The 20,795-nt window shown below is 46.5% G+C and overlaps 1 protein-coding gene across 2 annotated transcripts in view; it reads right to left on the reverse strand.

Moving 5' to 3' along the window:
- Window positions 1–415: 415 nt before the first annotated feature.
- The window catches only part of LOC147460640 (FKBP-like peptidyl-prolyl cis-trans isomerase family protein), a 57,455-nt gene continuing 37,075 nt past the window's right edge, over window positions 416–20,795 (reverse strand). Inside the window, exons 4-6 of one of the 2 annotated variants that reach the window (XM_086508303.1) lie at window positions 5,442–5,550; window positions 5,215–5,291; window positions 416–758 (exon numbers count right to left, since the gene is read on the reverse strand). In XM_086508303.1, coding sequence (XP_086364429.1) covers window positions 639–758; window positions 5,215–5,291; window positions 5,442–5,550 — 306 coding nt within the window. In that variant the 3' untranslated portion in view covers window positions 416–638. Of the gene's footprint in view, window positions 759–5,214; window positions 5,292–5,441; window positions 5,551–5,992; window positions 6,323–20,795 lie in introns of those variants that run through there. The other variant, XM_086508310.1, reaches the window with a different exon arrangement.

Raw genomic sequence — 20,795 nt, forward strand, 5'->3', positions numbered from 1 at the left:
AAGGTGCTCAATTCCACTTTGTGGTGCACCCCATGATGTGGACAGTTGTCTAGACAAGTGGATATCCTACCACGTAACAATCGTGTTAGCATATAATGTTTGACAACTATGGAAGAACTATTTGTTGAGCATGATTGCTTGAAATTACAAAAAGCCAAACATACATAAAGACTACACCAACATTGCACTCCAATCAAACTCATTTGGGCTCTATATTCTAACCCAAATCTAAACCCCCTACACAAAGACTTCAAAGCAAATATCATTGCAAGATGCATTAAGGTTGAGAAAACAAAGGCTTCGCATTTGTCAAATGATTGCAAGCTAAAAGATGCCAAGTTGGACAGAAAATATCTTGGTACACCGCAAGAAAACGACACTGCAATAAAAGGCCGCACATCTTGCACTTCGGCCATCACAGACAATGACCTTGTTTTTAAGCACTCAAGCTGAGGAGTTTTCAACAATCGATGAATGGTAACAAAAAATTGAGTTGACACGCAAGACTCAACATTACCAATTGTTCTTGTGAATGGCCAGTTTCTTTTGCATTACAAGTTCTGTTTTCTATGCTGTATTTATACATTCTGCAAAGAAGAATAGAGTGGTGGTTTCAAAAAGGTACAACAGTTGGATGTTTAATCACAGACATAATCAGAGTAAAACCCAATGGTCCTCCTAGTACAGTCTTTTGCACCAAGAAACTCGACATCAAACACTTCAAATTGTTTGGCACTGAAGAATGTAGATGGTCCAACCTGCAAATTTAGGCAACAAGCTTATGAATTAGGTGCGAAGAAACTCCTGCAGAAAGACTGGGTCCTATACAGTTTAGAGACACGTCCCTTTTGGAACCTCATATCAGGAAAGGAAAAGATGAAGTTGCATTCAAAAATGAAAACTTCATTTAAAAGCTAACCATTTAAAACACAGATAATTCTTTACCATGATGGAATCGTGTTAGGCACACATTCAGCTCCTTAAACCCTAGCTAAAGGAAAGAAAAGGTGAGACGAATTACGCCCAAATGCGGTCATGCGGCCTATAGTCACAACTTGGAAGAAACATTTCGTGTGTTTCATCGTTTCGTTGTTTCTACATGTTATCATTTCGAAGGTGCCAAGAAGAGACAAATGGGTTTCGCGCAATTGTGAGGTACATATGTCAAAGCCAACGGCGAAAGCATAGAGATAGAGAGAGAATGAATGAGAGAGGAAATTGCTCGAACCAACCAACCGGTAATGAATTAGATAGATTATTACAATGGGGGTAGGTAGTACTTATATACTACTCTCGGGGTCTTAAATACCCCCACATGAATTGCCCGATCCATACTCATGTCAAATAAGTAAAACAAATACCTAAAGTGACAACAAATAAATAGGATCACACTGGGCATTTACTTGAGAAGCATAGTTTTGACACCCTCTGTGCAGCTCATAGTAGACATATGTAGGAAGACCAAGTTGATAAAGAAGCTACCATGGACAACCCCAACGGAGGCCTTCTACTGGATACACCTCAAACTTGCAACCAACAACTTCACCAAAAAAATGCCAACTTGAGACCGGTTGCAACTTGCCTCATAGAACCACACAAGTTGCAACCGAACACATCACGTCCAAGATTCTTCAAGACAGAACTTAGGAAACACAACCCCCCCCCCCCCTCCGGTCTAGAATCCCGCCAACAATAATGAACTATGTGCACAACATCCATAGTGTTTTGCATACTTCACGTTGGTTCCTTGCCAAATGCAATGTGCTTTGAAGTCCAACACATGGGTCCAAACACTAATGACTTGAACTACAACACACAGTTCCGAAATAGGTGTTGGGAGCACAACTTTCCTCTCTCTGCAGCTCATGTGCCTCTCTAGCTGAAGCATGTTACGACACCCTCCAATGAACTAGAATGCTAAAACTCTTGTTGGGATAGCTAGTGCCACACTGGGAGACTCCGTTGTTCCTCGGTAGAATCAATGTCACCGCTGTCCTCATCAAGCTTGCCTTTGCCTTTGTCATTTTGAGAAGGGTGCCGCTTGCATTGTAGGGTATCAATCAAACATATCTCCGAGCTTCGACCACATTTCACTGGCAGGAGAGATTTCTTTCGTGAGTGCTTGAACAATGGCTGACATCGCCTTTAGACTACTCGAATCCCAATCAACACATGATTGAATAAACTTGTCATCCTGAAGTCAAGTCAAGTCCACCTGTTGTTATTGGACCTCGTGGGTCTTGTCTCCACGCCGTCGACTATGTCCCGCAAGCCTTAGCGTAGGAACCACACACACATGATCAATTTCCAATGAGCATAGTTGTCTACCGTAATTGTCGCTGGTGTTCGACCAAGGGGGAGCCATCTCAAAGTCCTCTTGTTGGGTCTTGGTCTGCGTCTCTGGCAGGGTCCCCTTCTTGGAGCTTCCCAGTGGTGCTAGCGCTCCAATATAGATTGCTCGCAAAGCTTCATCAGCTGAGCTCCTGGATCAGCCACCACTCTTTTTTTGTTCTTTTTTCTTTTTAACTCTAGCGTTAAATATTTCCCAGTCACATGCGTTAATAAAAACGTTGTGTAGGCAAGAAATGAGAGTAAAATCAGCCAATCAGGGAAAACGTTCACCCCAGACCCTCTGATCTTCTCCTTTGTGCTCTCCCATGATCATGGAGCAAGAAGCTCAGATACCATGCCAAAGTCAACGTCACGGAAGCGTAGAGATAACAATATAATGCCTGGAGCAAAGCATTCTGACAGTAGGTACATATATGTTAATCAAATTAGTATTTAAGATAATCACATTGTAAAATCTGCTAAGCTTTGAATCATATAGGTAAATAGTGAGCCATAGGTAATAGGTGGTGTATGTGCAATGAACGAAGCTATAAATTCCACGACCCTAGGAGTCAGATATGTGTGTACTCTAGTAGTAAGAGAGAGTTCTTACGAGTCTTGATGCTTATCTGTTGTAATTCTCACATGTCGAGAGAGAACGAAACACAATCTCGCTTTTTTTCTTTTTTGACAAGAAAAGGGGCTGTATTTCGTACACATAAGAGACCTCTAGAAATGCTATCACCCAATGGAAGTACAAAAGCGGGATACCAATGTGTAGGCTATGTAAACATCAAAGGGGTTTGTACGATGAGTGTAAAATGAACCACTGTGGGGGTGCCGGGTGCATAATATCATGTGATGTGGGCATGATCCCGACAGAAAAGAATTGAAGACCTCGCCCATGTGTGAGGACGCATCGACGCTGCTCCGCTACCCTGGAGGAGCTGGCTGAATAATCCCACTATCTGCGATGCGTATGTAGCAGCTAAGTCCAAATGGTGGATGAAGGGGACGACTGTGACTCTGTGAGCCCAGAATGTGGGCACATCAAGCCTTCCACATGGTCCAAAGCGTGATGCTGCATATCATGGTGGATGAAGGGGACTGTGACTCTGTGAGCCCAGAATGTGGGCACATCAAGCCTTCCACATGGTCCAAACTGTGTCCCGTTGGCAAAAATCCAACTGGTAACCTGCATCTAGGATCATCTATAGAGTGCCCGAGTAAGCATGAAGACCGGATCTGTCGGTAAGCCTTAAAAAAGGTGTGCGACCTCGGAAGCTGCAAAAGCCATGCAATTGCCCCCCACATCACGAACCCATCATGGATGCCCACTCTAATCAACAAACTGCCATCCACACTGACTATGCATATGGGCAAACCCAGAAACAGTGCCTCAAGGACTAGGGCTCTAAAGTACATCTCTCACAAGTCGAATCATGACCAGTGACTCCAAACCAAATAACGACACACAATCTTGTGTGTGCTATCATCCACATGAAAAAACATATCCTACGGCTGATCCAGAGTGTCCAGATGCATGACCAAATCTGTCACTGGAAAGCTAGGAAGGTGCGCTTATCTTGCCATACCTCTGACTGGCGTGGACGGTGGGGTGGGTGCCAGGTCCGCAAAAGAAGCCTCCTCCCAAGGGATACAATGTACACAAAAGGATAGACGGGCTCCATCATCACTCAACGAAGGCCACTGCCACTCACCAGGATCCCAGTCCAGCTGAACAAGGGGATTTCCTTGCCAAATCCACAATCTCCAAAGTAGTGCCTTCTCAATAGTCAAAACAGGGTCAACACATGATCTCCTTTGGAAGAGCCTATCACTCTAGCAGGCTGTCAATGGGTAGTCAACAGCTGATCAGGTGGAACCTCGCCATGAGACTCTAGTCTAATGTGACATCCATGATGGCCAGTCTTAGCAATGCTAAAGATTGTGTCCCCTACTGAGCAACAATCGGGACTCACGAGCGAGGATCAAAGGACACCCACCAACCTTGATGAGAAGGTAAAAGAGTTCATCCTCCGATGAAGTCATGCCAATCAAGCCTCCTCAATCTCTCTCATACGGACAGCAACCCTCTACAGATCCCCTGGGTAGTTCCAATAACTTGTGCCCCAAACTAGGAATCATCTAACCAACGGTGTAAAGAGCATGCTCGCCTATCATCTCATCTAGCCCAACGTGAGTCCTCTCGCCTAGTTGACGCCCTTCTGAATCTATCACATATGCATTCCATACAAGTGGTTGTCTTGCTAGCTCCTTGACACAAGAAAGCGCATATCGAATCAAGACAAGACGTAATTCCTTCCAAATCCGCAGCAAGCAGCGCATAAATGGTGACAAATGGGGCGTATCCAAGGGTGCATCTGTGAAGATGAATCTGATGGGTTAGGCAAGTATCCACAACGAGGAGAGGTATGTGACAAAGCATGGTGTAAAAACTGTTTCCAAAACAGAAACACAATCTCAATTGCTTTTTTCTAGAAATAAGTTAAGATTATGACATCCTAAATATAGACCAGATATTTTTCATAAAACCTTAACTAGTTGTTTCTTTCCCTTGTTTTGTCCTTATTCAGAAACGCTTCAGGTTTTTTTCAATTTCGTTGGTTTTGGGGGGACGAAACAGGTTTTCTGAGATTCTAGTGGCAGACCTTGACATGCATATAAAAAGCAACGTGGCTAGTGATGCGAGCCCTGTGCATTGCCCCTTGTCACAAGAATCTGATAAGTGGAGTAATGATTCCAAGTTGCAACCCCCTTTTTGAGTATTAACCGTGATTAAAATCTCATGCTACATACAGTAGGTAAAAGGCAGGTTATGTTGTAGAGCCAAGAAAAAACAACAGGAGAAAGATTGCTTACAGGAGGGCCAAGATCAGGTGGGATAATAAGCCTTCGCTTTCCACCAGGTTTCATTGTCCGCAAACCCTCCTCAAACCCTGCATTCACCAACTTATACCTTACAAGCAAACCTTTGAAGATGCTGAGCAATTTGCCTCAGCATCATAGCAAAGATGTAGGAGAACCTGGTAGAATACCCCTGACATGGACAACTTTACTAATAAAGATGAAGAGAAACCAAATATGACCTGGTATCATCGCTTTGATGCCAAGACGTGTTTTGGCTGGCTGTCCCTGTTGATAGCTGCTATCAACTCTCCGACCAGATTCATTATAACCAATGTAGTGGAAGGTGACCTGCAGGAAATAAGCTGATTACTTTTATAAAAAAAAACATGAAAATCATAAAAATTTCTGCAAAGGCTATTCTGTTCCTCACATTTCAATAAGGAATGAACTTCTCTCTGGATAGCTATTTCCCGCTAATAGTAAAGACAGCCTATCTGTCTAGATGTCTCCACGAAGCCCGGATTCATTGAAGTGCAAAATATCAAGTCATGGCAGCCATCCACAAGACAGTACAACCAGCTCCATCGTACGACCAAATACTATACCCCCCCTCCCCCCCCCCCCCCCCCCCCACACACAGGGCGACACAAGGGTCTGCTGTAAAACCCCGAATCATGTTTTTTTCCTTGTGCTACCCTTGTAGACTTTGAAATGCTTGAAAGTTTCTATAGTTTGACTTTTTTTTTTGCAAGAACAAGATCCTTCCATTAGTTAAGAAAAACTACCCAATGGGCTACAATCTACCGAGGCTACATCAACATGTGGGGAGACTCTCCCAAAGAATGAACAAGATATGTACAATGATGTCTAAATCAGAAGATGGGAGGGAGGAGCAACCACACTGGTGGACAGTACTGCCACCTAGGCACACCCTGAATCATGGTGAAGAACGGCCTTGGGTGCCAAAGTTGCAAGAAAGCCTCGTGGCGCTCCCGCATGCGATCGGAGCTGCCCTAGAGTCTCTCAAACTGGCTCCAAAGTGTGCAGATCAGCTCCAGCCAATCGCTGACAATCTTTGCCGGTGGGACGGTCGAGCCTGGAAGATGCGGAAGCAAGCTCGCTGTCACACAAACAGAAGCGTGTTCTTACAGCTTTAAAACCTTATTCACTATTTTTCATAGGACTCTGCATGACACAAAATTGAGAAAACAATGCAGAAAATCGATACAGCACTAGGGACCAGAAGATGGGCTGGTCCCCCCCTAGAAGGAGATAAATTTCTTATTTGTTACAAGCACATGACCCCGAAACAGAATTTCATTGTTCATGTCCCCAATATTTGTCTGATGCATAAAGATGCATGGTTTCGTAATGGTAAGCCTATTGGCTGAAATTTTTCATACCAACGGCTCAGTCTACTACGTATTGACAATTTTGGTGCCGGAGCGGCTTCTTTTGGTATATGCTCGCGTAGGGGATGCCCACACGAGTTCTCCTTTGCTGAACTCTACTTCTGGAACGCGTCGAAGTGCTGAAATTTTCATGGGTAGCCGGTTCTGCGCATCTCTAAGTGCAACTATTCCCCGCAGGGACACACACAAGCTCCTATGGATACACTCTGCTTCTACCGCGTGCTTCACAGCCTCTGCAACGCCTTCACGGACACCAGAACGGGAGAATCGTAGAGAGAGAGAGAGAGAGAGAGAGAGAGAGAGAGAGAGAGAGAGAGAGAGAGAGAGAGAGAGAGAGAGAATTGGCTGAACTGAGGCTGAGAGAAGAGACTCCTTGCATGAATGGAAATTGTTGCAGAGTAGTCCCAAAAGGTGGCGCTAGCTGTTCTTTATAGCCTTGCGGGAGATTTCGGCCATCTGGCGCGCAACACACAGAGAGAGAGAGAGAGAGAGAGAGAGAGAGAGAGAGAGAGAGAGAGAGATTGTAAACTTTCTACGCTGGTCTTCCAAATTTTCCAACGCTATAGCTGAGTTTTTTTTATGTTTATTAATTTTGGCCGCATTCAAACTGGCCATCCACTGAGTTTATAGGGTTTTTAAGCTTTACACTTAAAAACAGGCATTAAATCCCAAATTTCTGGCCAATCGAGGGCATCATTAGCCTGGCCGATTTTAAATCTCTTCCGACTCAGTCTGTCGGCTCCCGTCGGGTCGTATTTCCACTGTGTCTGGCTGGGCCACTTCGTGGGCGGCCACCATAAACATAAAACCGGCCCGTAGGGCGGTAGACTTTGGCTTTCACCAAATATTCTTTACTTTACTTTAGATTTTCACACATAGAGAGAACTTTGCAAAGGTAACCTGCGACGGGAATTGACACTTAAAGCACACACGCGGCTCGGAAGCTAGAATGCTCCGGCAGACGCCGGCAACCTGTAGGCCCCAAAATTGGCGCCCCTTTTGGTATTTCTTTAATCTTTAAGAGGGTAAATTACAAAGAAGAATCCTGGGAATGCTTTACTTGTATCCAGCTAGATACCACCTGCTCTGGCAAAATTTCGGCAACATAACAACCCCAAAACTTACCCGAAACCAATTCCCTTGCTGGAACTCACTTCCACTTACATAAACCCTCTGTTTTCTGCCCAAAATCAGTAAATTCAGCACGCTGTATTTACTGGTTTTTGCCTTGTTTTCAGCCCTAAACAGTCCCTGAACTGTCCTCTAACAATGGGGCACTGTTCCCCATGATTCTGGAATCCGTATGGCTGAAAAACAGTCCAAATTAAGCGTATAACCAGCACTGAAAACGCACTTGTACGGTGAGGTTATCACCCTCACCGGTGCCTGCTTTTGGAGCAGCAATTAGCTACTCTTGTTCCTGCTCAGAGAGGTTCTTACCTCAGAAAAAACGCATATGACCACACAACTGTACATGAGTCAAATGAAGAGCCCTCTTGAGAGGCATCACATTACTGCACGTAGGGGAGAGAGAGAGCAGTGTAAGATGTGCAGGACATGACTTCTTGCACTACACTGTACATGAGAGGAAAAGCTTGCAATCAATAGCTCTTAACCTGTGATGAAAACTTGCAAATGAGCTCTCCCAGCTAGAAATTCAGCGAGGTGAAGGAGTGCAAGTCTAGGCCGGGTGTGGCCAAGCATGAGTGCAGGAGAGCAGAAGCGCTACAGATCGAAAGCAGAGAGAGGGAGAGAGCTCGCACGATTGGGGAAAACTCACTTGTTGAGTTTTTGGGCTTTCCTACTTTTATTAAAAGTGACCTTTAATAAATCTATCCAGGTTCAATGTGAACCTGGACACATCGAACCTAAACAAAGTATAAAAATGTACAAAAGGGGTTATTTAGGCCTTTAACCCAACAACAATTGCATGCAATGCTCATGTTGAGCCTTAGTAAGACTCTTGGTGAGAACATCTGTAGGGTTATCCTGTGCATTGATCTTAGTCAAGGTGGCTAGACCATCCTCCAATACCTGACGTATGAAATGATACCGCACATCTATGAGTTTGGTACGGGCATGAAACATAGCATTTTTTGCTAAATAGACAGCACTCTGGCTATCACATCGCAACACTAGAGTATGCGCAGGCATGATAAGTTCTTTTGCAAGTCTGCCCAACCAAATGGCTTCCTTTGAAGCCTCTGTGGCTGAAATGTATTCAACCTCAATAGTACTCAGTGCCACAATTTTCTGCAGCCTAGAACACCAAGAGACTGCACCACTAGCAATAGCAAATACATATTCACAGGTAGATTTCCTGGTATCCATGTCACCTACCATGTCTGCATGACAATATCCCTGCAACTTTAAGTCACTTTTGATATAACAAATACACTTTGATTGTGTACCTTGCAAATATCTCAGAATGCATTTAACAACTTCCCAATGCGATTTGACAAGATTCGACATATATCGACTAACAACTCCCTCTCCATAAGCAATGTCGCGATGAGTGGCAACCATAGCATACATAAGAGAACCACAAGCTGATGCATAAGGGATTCCCTACATTGCTTTCAATGCCACCTCATCCTTTGGGCAATCTACTTTGCTAAGTTTGTGTATAGAGGTAAATGTACTCCAAGAGGCTTAGCATCAACCATATTAAATCTGTCAAGTACTTTTGCAATGTACTTTTCTTGAGATAAAAACAGCAATTTCAGCTTTCTGTCTCTTTTAATACGCTGCCCAAAATATGTTCTGCATCACCCAAATCCTTCATAGCAAATGTTGAATTTAGCTTACGCTTCAGAGCATCGAGACTAGTCTTATATTTTTTGGCAAGTAGCATGTCATCAACATAGAGAACAAGTATAATGGGCCTACCATCTTCATCCCTTTTCGTATACAAACAATGATCTGCTTGGCTGCATTTAAAGCCTTGAGACAGCATAAACGTGTCAAACTTCTTATACCACTGCCGTGATGATTGTCTCAGACCATATAGAGCCCTTTTCAGTTTACATACTAGTTTCTCACGTGTAGGAACCACAAAACCCTCAAGTTGTTTCATGTATATGTCCTCTTCATGTCACCATGCAAAACGTTGTCCTTACATCCATTTGATTCAATTCCAAATCAAGCACCGCAACGAGAGAAAAAAGAACACGTAACGTTGTAAAATTACAACAGGGGAAAAGATTTCTTGAAAATCAATTCCTTCTTCTGTGCATATCCTTTTGCAACCAATCTTGCCTTGTACTTGGGTTTTTCATCCACAATCTTAATCTTGTACACCCATTTGTTAGGAAGAGCCTTTCTCCCTTTAGGCAATGGCACAAGATCCCAAGTATCATTTGCATACAAGGATTTCATTTCCTCTTGCATTGCAGGCTCCCACTTACCGCTTGACTCACATGACTTCGCCTCTTTATAAGTAAGAGGTTCACCCTCATCTGACAACATTTTTTTTTTTCCGAGAAAAAGATCCTTCTATTAGTTAATGAAATTGCCCATAGGGCTACAACCACCTCTTCGAGAGAGGGCTACAACAACCATGATGGGGAGACTCTCCCAATAAAAAACAGCATATGTACAATGAGGCTAAATCAAGAAATGGGAGGAGGGAAAAGCCACACAGGTGGACGGTAGTGCCATCTGAGTACACCCTGAACCATGGTGAATAAAGGCCCAGGACACCAAAGTCGAAGGAAGGCCTCTCTGCGCTCCCTCATGCGGTCGGAGCTGCCCTGACGTCTCTCGAGCTGTCCTCTGAGAGTGTAGATCAGCTCTAACCAAAGATCGCGAACAGTCTCTGCTGGTGGTACAGGGCGAGCTTACTCCTATGGAGTAAGCTCTGTGGCAAGCTGGAGTGTAGGTCACCCCCCCTGCATCACTATCATCCTGCTGGTGGAAGATAGCTCAAACTGAAGCGCCGGGCCCGTGAGAGTGGACCAAGCAGCTGCCCCCCAAGTGTACTGTCGAGCCTTGGAGAGAGCAGGTATCAACCGAAGAACATGAATCCACACCTGCTGTGCCAAGGGACAGTCCCAAAGACAGTGACGTTGACTCTCCACAAGATGGTCACAAGCTGTGCATGCGGTCGAGAGACCACTATGCACAAGCCAGCTCCCAACTGCTGTAGCTCTGTGTGCGAGCAGCAACTGAAACAAAGTGGCTCGCCTCTACTGCCTGGAGGCCCACAACCTCTCCCAAAAAGCTGCCAAGAACTCAGTTGTGCGACCCTTCTCCCGCCAATGAGGTGCTGCAGCAAGGCGAGCCTCTCTCTGTGCTGCCAGTATGTGATGTCCCAAACGAACAGTGTACTAAAAGAAAGGGACACCTGGGTGGTCTGCAAAAGAGAAAGGGTCCCTCCAAAGCCACTGCCAAGGATCCCATTGTACTCGTGCCAGTGGACAGCACTCCCAAGCCCACAGTCTCCAATGTTCAGTCTCAAGAGCAGCTGGGTCAGGACCGATGACACAAGTCCTCCCACAGATGCCCACCACTCGGATCCTCTAAAAATAGCACTCTGCCACCTGCGGCGCCTCTATTGCAACTCGCTGTAAGCGTCCCTCACCCTGTAACGCGAAAAACAGGGAGGGAACAGTGTGAGCCACTCAACTGGTACTGCCTCTGAGATGTCTTGGCACATGCTCTGCACCCCTCTCATGCCCTGTAGCTGAAAGCCCTGTAGGTCCTCTGACAAGCCTGAAAACTGTAACCTGTCACCTAAAGAGCGTGCTGGACCCGCTACCATGGGACCCCAGGAAACATGAGGCCAACTACCAACCAAGTGGCATCTCTGAGTGTTAACCATGGGGTTCCAAACAAGGGGTTGTCGCAGACGCTCCTGCGTGCAAGTAGGCTGCCGCTGCTCCAGGCCTCGCCGCAAGTGCTCCCAAGATCGAAGCAAACCCACAGTGAAGCGGTCCTCCAGTCTCCTGCTCAAACCAACTCTGCGCATCTCAGTGAAGATCCATCTGGTCGAAGGTTGCCAAGGGCCTCTTGCCTGAGGCACCCTAGCACGAAGCCGCTGTAGCAAGAACTCCTTCCAGGGCTCCTCACCTGGAAGAAGTCCTCGAACGATGAACTTCGCAAGAAGGGCTCTGCTCTGCTGTGCTGGGTCTATGATCCCAAGCCCTCCCTGTGAACAAGGAAGAGTGATGACTTGCCAAGCCACTTTGGCCCGGGCTGTCTGAGTGTCACGCCCTGACCAAAGGAAGTTCTTGATCAGCCTCTCTACCTGGCTGATACAAGAACTCGAGAAGATCCAACAAGAAGTGATGTACCACATAGTAGCCAACAACACTTGGTTGGCCACTACAACTCTGCCAGCCAAAGAAAGTCGTGCGGAGCTCCAATGTAACAACTTCCTCCTGATAGACAAGAGGAGGGGAGCAATCTGCCACTCGGGAGACGAGTCCAAACCAACCTGACAGCCCAAGTACCGAACTGCAGTCCCTAGGGTAATCCACTTGAAACCCTCACCTGGCATCCAATCGGGTACAGGAGCACTACCAACCGAGAAAGCCACTGTCTTTCTCCAGTTGATCAGTGTGCCAGATGCACAACAGAAGGTCTCGAGAGCCTACTCACAGCTGTGAAGGTTGGCCTCCTGGCCATCCAAGTAGAAGGCTGAGTCGTCAGCAAACTCAGCGTCCAGTAGCTCATCTCCCTGAATAGGGAGTGCTAAGCCCTGTAGACCAACCTGCTGTAACACCAAAAACCCGCTCATCGCCTCAGTATAGAACAGAAAGAGGAATGGGGCAAGAGGGCAGCCTTGTCTGACCGAATGTGTGAGCATGAAATGATCACCTCTACCTCCTGACAAAAGTTCCTGACTATGTGCTCATCTATACAAAGCTGACACCCCTCCAAGCATCTGAGAAGCCCATCCTGCGTAGAGTGCCCTCCAGAAAGTCCCAGTCAACTTTGTCATAGGCCTTCTCAAAATCGAGAAGAAGAATCACCAGATCCTCAACACGGAGCCGCACTAGGACAAAAGCCTCCCAATAAGTAAAGAGGTTGTCAAGGGGATATTGCGGTCCTCGACAAAACCTGTCTGAGTGCCATGTATAAGGCTCTCTAGAAGTGGCAGGATCCTCAAACTCAGAGCTTTGGCAAGAATTTTGTAGGCTGAGTTGAGGAGGGTGATGGGGCGCCACTGTCGAATCTCATCCAAGGAGCCACCCTCCTTGGGAATGAGGTAGATGAGACCCTCACTCATGCTGTCAGGCATCTCTCCTGTGTGCAAGATGTACTGAAAAGCACTACAGAGATCTGGGCCAAACAAGTCCTAGTACTCCAAGAAAAAACTAGGAGTCAAGCCATCCTCACCTGGACAGCTACCACGGGGGAGTGCACTAAGAGCCGTGTGCAACTCCTCAAGTTGAAGTGGCAGCACAAGCCTCTGACGCATCTCCTCAGTCACAAGGCAAGGTATCTGTGCCCACACCTGCTCCCTACATGCATCTTGACGCTCTGACTGAGGCTCTGCAGACAGTAACTCACGGTAAAAGTCAATAGCAACTGCACGCATGTCCTTTGGCTCAGAAGCAACTCACCCGTCGGGCCTCCTCAACTGACTGACCTTGGCATGCGTATGCCGAGGTCTCACTGCCTCGAAGAAAGCACCAATCACTCTGCCACCCACCTGTGTCCACTAAGATGCATGTCAATGGAAAGCAAACTCATGGCGCCGCTCCTCTGTGCTAACAAGCTCCTGGCGAGCCTGCTGTAACTGCTCCTCCAACCAAGGACTGTCTGGGTGTTGCTCCCGCATTCTCTGCAAGGAAGCAACGCCCCGTCTAAGACGCTGTTGCTCCTCTCTCGCTGCAGCCAGGCGAGCCAAAGACTCCTGGAGAAAGAAGCGACTAAGCTGAGCTAGTCCCGAGGCCACTCTGTCAACAGGAGAATCCTACATGTCCAAGCTCTCTGTCCATACAGCCTCTACTTGCTCTTTGAGTGCAGAGTCCAACAAGACCCTCTCAGGGATGCGAAGCATCGTGCTCCCCCTCCTTTGTTTATCTGCCACTGTGAGGATCACTCGTGCATGGTCCGAGAAGGAAGTCCCTGCCAGAATGCCGACTATCACACCCAAGTCACAGAAATCATCACTAGTGTAGAAGCGATCTATCCACGATAGATTCACTCCTCCCACTCTGCGGTCCGAACGAGAGAAGACCAGGCTGTCTGGGGGCCTCACAAAGCTAGAGGGCTGCCACACATCCGAAACCCTCAATCATATAAAACCTATCCCAAGCTGCCAGCTCAACTCCATGCACAGTAGCATGGCTACCACCAATCCTGTCAGAAGGGTCCTCCAACATGTTGAAGTCACCCCCTATGCACCACTGCTCTGCCTGCGGTAGAGACTCAACAATCTGTGACCAAAACTCTACTCGTGCACTCGCCACATTGGGCGCATATATGTTCAGGAAGCCCACAAGGCAACCCTGAACCTGCATAGTGATCCACTGAGCCCTACCTGGCACAACAATCCCTCTACCCACAATGGCTTGCTGCAAAGAATCCGCAATAGTCATACATACCCCACCCTGGATGCCCCCAGGTCCAACAGCAGCTTACCAAAAAGTATCATATCGTCCACACAAGAGCTGACCACAACGTCTAATGCGGCTCTCACACAGATGATGTTCCTGTAGCATAAGGAGATCAATCTCTCCTCCCACAAGGCAACGCTCAAGCTCCTGACGCAATCGGCCCCTCTGACGCTGAAATTGGGGCCCACCTAGTCCCTGCACATTCCATGAGACGATCCTCATGGGGAGCGAGAGAGAACAAATGTTGCCGCAGCAGCTAAACGTGCTATCTTCGAGGCTGGCTTGGATGGGGAGTAATCCGCATCCGAGAGTCCTCCAGATAGGCGTGACCGCAAAGAGTGCCTAGCCCAAGCCCAAGTAGACCGAGCCGTACGTAAAGCAACCTCCTTTGTCCAGGAGTCCTCATGAATGTATACATAGCATGGCGAGCACTGCGTATCAGCAAAGAAGTGAACCACAATGTGTCTACATCCTGCTGCATCTGGAGGGGTCACTGCAAACTTGGCCAATGGCCACAGAGTCTGAAGCAAGGCAACGCTGAAGCTCCTGACCCAGTTGGCCCCTCACACGCTGAAACTGGGGCCCACCTAGTCCCTGCACGTTCCATGAGACGATCCTCATGGGGAGCGAGAGAGAACAGATGTTGCCGCAGCAGCTAAACGTGTTATCTTCGAGGCTGGCTTGGATGGGGAGTAATCCGCATCCGAGCGTCCTCTAGATAGGAGTGACTGCAAAAAGTGCCTGGCCGAAGCCCAAGTAAACTCAGCCATACGTAAAGCAACCTCCTCTGTCCAGGAGTCCTCATGAATGTGTACATAGCATGGCGAGCACTGCGTATCAGCAAAGAAGTGAACCACAATGTGTCTACATCCTGCTGCATCTGGAGGGGTCACTGCAAACTTGGTCAATGGCCACAGAGTCTGAAGCATGTCTGTAACTCCTAGGTCTCCCATGTGGTGAGAGAACTCTAGGGCCTGTGTATGCAACCACTCCACTGAGTCGAGAGTCCACTCAGTATGGTCCCTGCCGCAAAGGGGAAGAGAGAAGCCAACTATCCCCCTAGCTGCAAGGAACAGAACATGAACCCTGAAGCAGGCTGCCTCAAGGTCTGATGAGGAGTCGCTGAGAAAGCGTGAAAAAAAAATATGTGGTTCTTTCCTAGAGACCAAGCCAGCACTGGGAGGAGAAGCTGGAGGAGAACCTTTGAAAAAAATGGTTTCCCTGGCTTTCTAGCATGTTTTTTTTTGCATGAGTTAAATTGAAAGGCTGAGTTTACATTGGGTTTTAATTTAGGGGTTAATTCGGGGCAGGCCAACCAATTTGGGCGGCCACTTAGTATTTTAATAAGTTAAGTTCTCCAACTTATAAGGGGTGCTGCCAGCGTAAAACAAAGACCCGGCGTAAAATTTCAGCCAAGCGTAAAAACTCAGCCAGCGCATGCAAGCTTTTCCAGCCAGCGTTTCAGCATGGCAGTGTTACAGTGTTTCAGCATGAAAGAGGGTGCACCAAGGGGTGCCTGGGAAAGGGGTGTGCGCAAGAAGGAAAGGCACGAGTACCACCTTCTTAGCCGAGTAAAAAGGCACAATTCAGCCCACTGATTTAGCAGTCCAGCATCAAAAGGCACATCCTTTCGCATGAAGGGGTGTGAATGAGAGGAGGTACTTGTCTGCCAGGGCCATGTCCTTTCACAGGGAAGGGTGCGAGCACACAGGCGCGAAGAGGTGTAATCCAAGGTTGGATCAACACGTACGTACGGATCGTTTCCGTACCGTACGGATGTTCTATACGGATCCGTACCGTACGGAACGATCCGTACGCCTTTTTTTTTTTTTTTTTTTTTGAGGTGTGGATCCCATACGGTGCTGATTTAAAATAAAAATCTAAGTCTCTTGCAGTAGCTATACAGTATGTGGTTGTCTTGTAAAACGTGTCTTTGAATGTCTCTATAAGTTGTTGGCTTCTCTCTGGTTTTTTATTGGAAATGTCCTAGAAAATCTAGTACTTTGCGGTTTTTTTACAAGAGTACGTATTTTTACGTACATAAAAATTTTCCTGTACGGAACAACGTACAGTACGTACATATACGCCACGTACAGTACGTTTGGTACCACCTTGGTGTAATCCGACGAAAGGGTGCGAGCTTTTCGAGTACGCCGCACACACACATATAGCTCTTCTGTCTTTTATTTTATGTAATTGGAACATATAAATTCATGTTACCTCATACCATCAACGAAGAAGTTGAATTCCATCTTTCTTCTGCTTCCATGCAACTCCGGGAAGGGGGGAAGAGGGTAGCGGCGAGGGTGAGAGGCTCACAACCTTCGGGTCCCGGGAAAAAAATTTGCTCTGATACCACTGTAAGGATTCTAGTACTAATCCTTAATTAAGTACTTAAACTCATGATTAAGACTTAAGAAACTTGAACTGAACTCAGAAACAAGACTCCGAAGACTCTGTGTTTAATTGATTGAATGATTGCTTGAAACTGAGTACAATAGGCTCCTTATGTCACGTGACACATCCAACCCTATCTGTCCGTGGACAAGCTACAGCATGACCAAGGTTCAGTTCAATCGAGTCAATCTAGAATAGGAAGTGATCTAGCACTTTTGTGAGTCTGTTCGCAGACCGTGCATGTCCAGACACTTAGATTAGATGCATATCCTCTGATTGCACACAACATAATCATCAGCATTACCATCAGAATCCATCATGAGCATTTCCAGTGCACAAAACCTATTTTCCCTGTTTTTGACATTTTTCACTTATTATTTTTAAGTGACTTTTGTTCGGGACTAGGTAGGGCAAATTGGCAAGTGTAGTATATAAGAAAACCTAGCACTAGCGCTTTCTGGTAGAAGAGACAGCAGGAACTTCGGTTTAACAGGCACCTTCTCAACAGGACCCCAGCAAGGCCTAGCGTTTTTGCAACACAGCAGCAAGGCTAGCGCTTCGCATCCACAAGACAGCAAGCGTTTTTGCTCTTGCAGGTTCCTGGCGACACCAGACCAAGCAGAAGCCCCAACGTTAGCAGATTCTCCACAACAAGACTAGATCAGCCCAGCGTTTTTGCATCAGCCTGACACCCTCAGCATTTTTGCAGATCTTTGCGACAGAATCAACCCATAGACCAGTGTTTTCAGTTTTCAGCAGTTAGAACCCGCAGAAGAAGTCCCAAACCTCGCAAATCTCACCTTCCGGCAGCAGATCCTCGCCGCACGGTCAGATTCCGCGAAGTTTGCAACTTCAACCCGGAAAACGCAAAATTTCAGCATCTGCATTTTCAACGCGTCGTCGTCACATTGTTGCCATAGACATAGTCACCGGCATAGAGTCAGAATTCAGCAAATACAAGATATGCAGATTTCAGCCATTAGCATTTTCAGAATTCAACCCGTCTCATCGTCGTCGACGTCGTCTGCAAGTCCAAGCATTGTAGAGATTTGTGCAATCATAAGTAGACCGCTCTCGCCATAGAGAGTGGGGCCTTCGGAGGAGGGTTTGACAACATTCTGGTGTCGTATTCTTCTCTCTCTATCTCTCAGTCTCAGTACCTTCATTCACAATGTTCACCACTTGGTTGGTGTCCATTGCACTCTCTCACTAAAGGAACGGAAGGCTCTCCCTTCCTTAAGTAAAAGGAACCCTTGAGCACAGTTCGGAGCACTCATCTTGAGCAAAATTCAACATTCACTTCCGCTGCACCTTACACTGGTATCAGAGCTTTGGTAGTGTTCTGTATCACTCAAGGAAAGAACCACAAGAATTTTTTTTGCTGGTTGCGGTCGCACGTAATCTTGGGCGTGTCGATTCCTAATCGTGTTTTTGAAAGAGTGACAAGAAACCCAAGAAAGAAGGGCTTGTCCAACCTCCCCTTGTGCCTCTTTTCACTCATTGAGAGCGGACCGTGCACTTAGCGGCCGGGCAATCGACGTGAGGTGGGAAAAAGCAACCTTGGTGTGAGCGCAAGGCCGCCAAGGGGTGCGCTCGCGGGAAAGAGAAGAACTCGGGTGAAGAGAAGATCCTTCTCTAACACAGATTGCAAGCGAAAGAAGAACCGCAAGAACCTCAAGACCCTCAAGAACCTCAAGAACTCAAGAACCTCAAGAACCCAGGATCCACAAGAACCCAAGTTCCTCGTGAACTTAAGAACCCAAGACTTCAGTGGATGGTCATCACCCGAAGCGGAATGGATACTTCGCATGAAGGTGGTGAGCATGGGAGTGGCGAAGAAGAGTTTTCCCCACCAGGAGGTTTTTCCGACCCTCCCCCTTCCCCATCTACGCCAAGGATTGCACTAACTGCTATGGAGGCTTTCGACAAGAGGATGATGGACAGGAAGTTAGAAAGCGACGAAATAATGCTAGCCATAGAGCGTAAATACAAAGACAGAATGGCAATCATAGCGCGTGAGCGCGACGAAAGAGAAGCAAAATTTGATCGTGAGAACAAAGCAACAATGCAAGAGATGTTGCGACTCTTTTCTCAAGTTCAGGCACAGATGCAAGAGATTCGGGAAAAGGAGACTCTCTCAGTCTCTTCTTCTCCAAAGCAAGACACACAGGATTTACATGATGAATTGCATGATAATGATGAGCATGATGATTTGGATGATAAGGACAAGCATGATGATTTACATGATGATCACGATGTGATTTCTCACAAGCATGATGATTTGCATGAAGATGATGTGATTGTTCACAAGGATGATGTGTTAGTTGATACTTTCTCTAGTGAAGCTAACCTCATTGCAGATTTGATCAATCACGAAGAACCGATTTTGGCTCTCGAGTCATGGTCCAAAGAACCCTCTCAGGAAGTATTATGTGTTCGAATGATTAGTCAGCACACATTGTTCAAGTGTTTCATTTGTGATCGTTTTCTGTATTTTAGTCAGCGTCTTTATGTGATCCCTTTTCCTAGGCATGACATATTGTACGATGAGCACGATTCACTCATGAATGAGCACGAATGTATGCGGATGATTCATAAAAAGAAGAAATGTTTGCATTCAAGGAATTCACACTCCATGTCTCTTCCTTGGCATGACACAATATCCGAGAGAACACAAGAAAAATTGAGCATCAAGCATCGGCATTTCCATTGTGATTTGCCACAGTTGATTGATTTAGATCGAAAGGTCAAGATTCGACCCCATTGTTTGCGTGTGTTTGATGAACGGTTGGCACTCCATCTATAAGTATCTCCATTGCATGCACAGTTTTTTCGAAAGACTAGTATTTTTCCAGTCACTTTACATGGAATGGGTATGTTCATGTTTTTGTGTTGAGAGTGGTTTCAGGAATTTTCAGCCTCGGAGATTCTTGAAGAAGGTAGACGCATGACTATAGACGAAGTGGAAGCATTGAAGATGACTTTTCTGTCGCTTTCGGCGCGGCCCAAAGAAGCAAGCGCTGCAAACCTTTATGAAGTTCAAGTATCGGACAACCCACGCATCAAAGTGGGCCAGCGAAGAGTCCTTTCCAGGATTCCAGACCCTATTGGCGATCTCCCTCGACACCATACAGTTCGGTACCAGTACCTCACTTTGAAAAGGAGGGGATGTCACATGACACATCCAACCCTATGTGTCCGTGGACAAGCTACAGCATGACCAAGGTTCAGTTCAATCAAGTCGGTTGTAAGGTGCAACGGAATGAATGTTTGCGCTTTGCTCAAGATGAGTGCTCCGAACTGTGCTCAAGGTTCCTTTTCTTCTTATGAAAGGGAGAGCCTTCCATTCTTAATGAGAGAGTACAATGATCACAAACAAAGTCAATGGACACTGTGCATGCAAGTGTATGAGACTGAGAGATAGAGAGAGAAGAGAGATACGACACCAGAGACGTTGTAAAACCCTCCTCCGAAGGCCCCACTCTCGTCGGCGAGAGTGGTCTACTATTGATTGCACAAAGTGGTACAAACTGAATGCATGTGACTGATGCAAGTCTAGGCTATGTCTGTCACGTGACACATCCGAACCCTATGTGTCCGTGGACAAGCTACACCACAGCAGGGTTCAGTCAGTTCAGTCAAGTCTAGATTAGCAGTGATCTGGCACTTTTGTGAGTCTATTCGTAGACCGTGCATTCCCAGTCACTTAGCATAGATGCATATCCTCCGGTTGCGCACAGCATGATCATCGGAATTCCCATCAGAATCCATTAGCATCAATTAGGGGAATTTTCTAGTGCATTTAGCCTATTTTCCTATTTATTGGTATTTTCACTTATTATTTTTAAGTGACTTTCCAACAAAGTACGTAGGGCAATTTTGCTAAGTTAATATATAAGCAAACCCAAGTTAGCACTTTCTGGCAGAAGAGGCAGCAGGAGCTTCCCGCTCAACAGCCAACTTCTCAGCAATACCCCTCAAGGACCCCTAGCGTTTTCTGTTCCCAGCAGCATCCACTCACTTCCCTTGGTGTTTCCTCATTCCAGACCATCGCCATCACACTCAGTACCCTAGCGTTAGCAGATTGTTGCCATCGCCAGAGATCCATCGGATTTGCTAGCGTTTTCACACTTCAGCCATCTCAATTTTTGCAAGCATTTCAGCGTTTTTGCTTTGCAGATGCAAATCAGCCTAGCGTTTTTGGCAAGAGACAGAT

This window comes from Adiantum capillus-veneris, chromosome 3 (assembly GCF_014529385.1).
Source record: "Adiantum capillus-veneris isolate H3 chromosome 3, ASM1452938v2, whole genome shotgun sequence".
NCBI classification, from domain to species: domain Eukaryota; kingdom Viridiplantae; phylum Streptophyta; class Polypodiopsida; order Polypodiales; family Pteridaceae; genus Adiantum; species Adiantum capillus-veneris.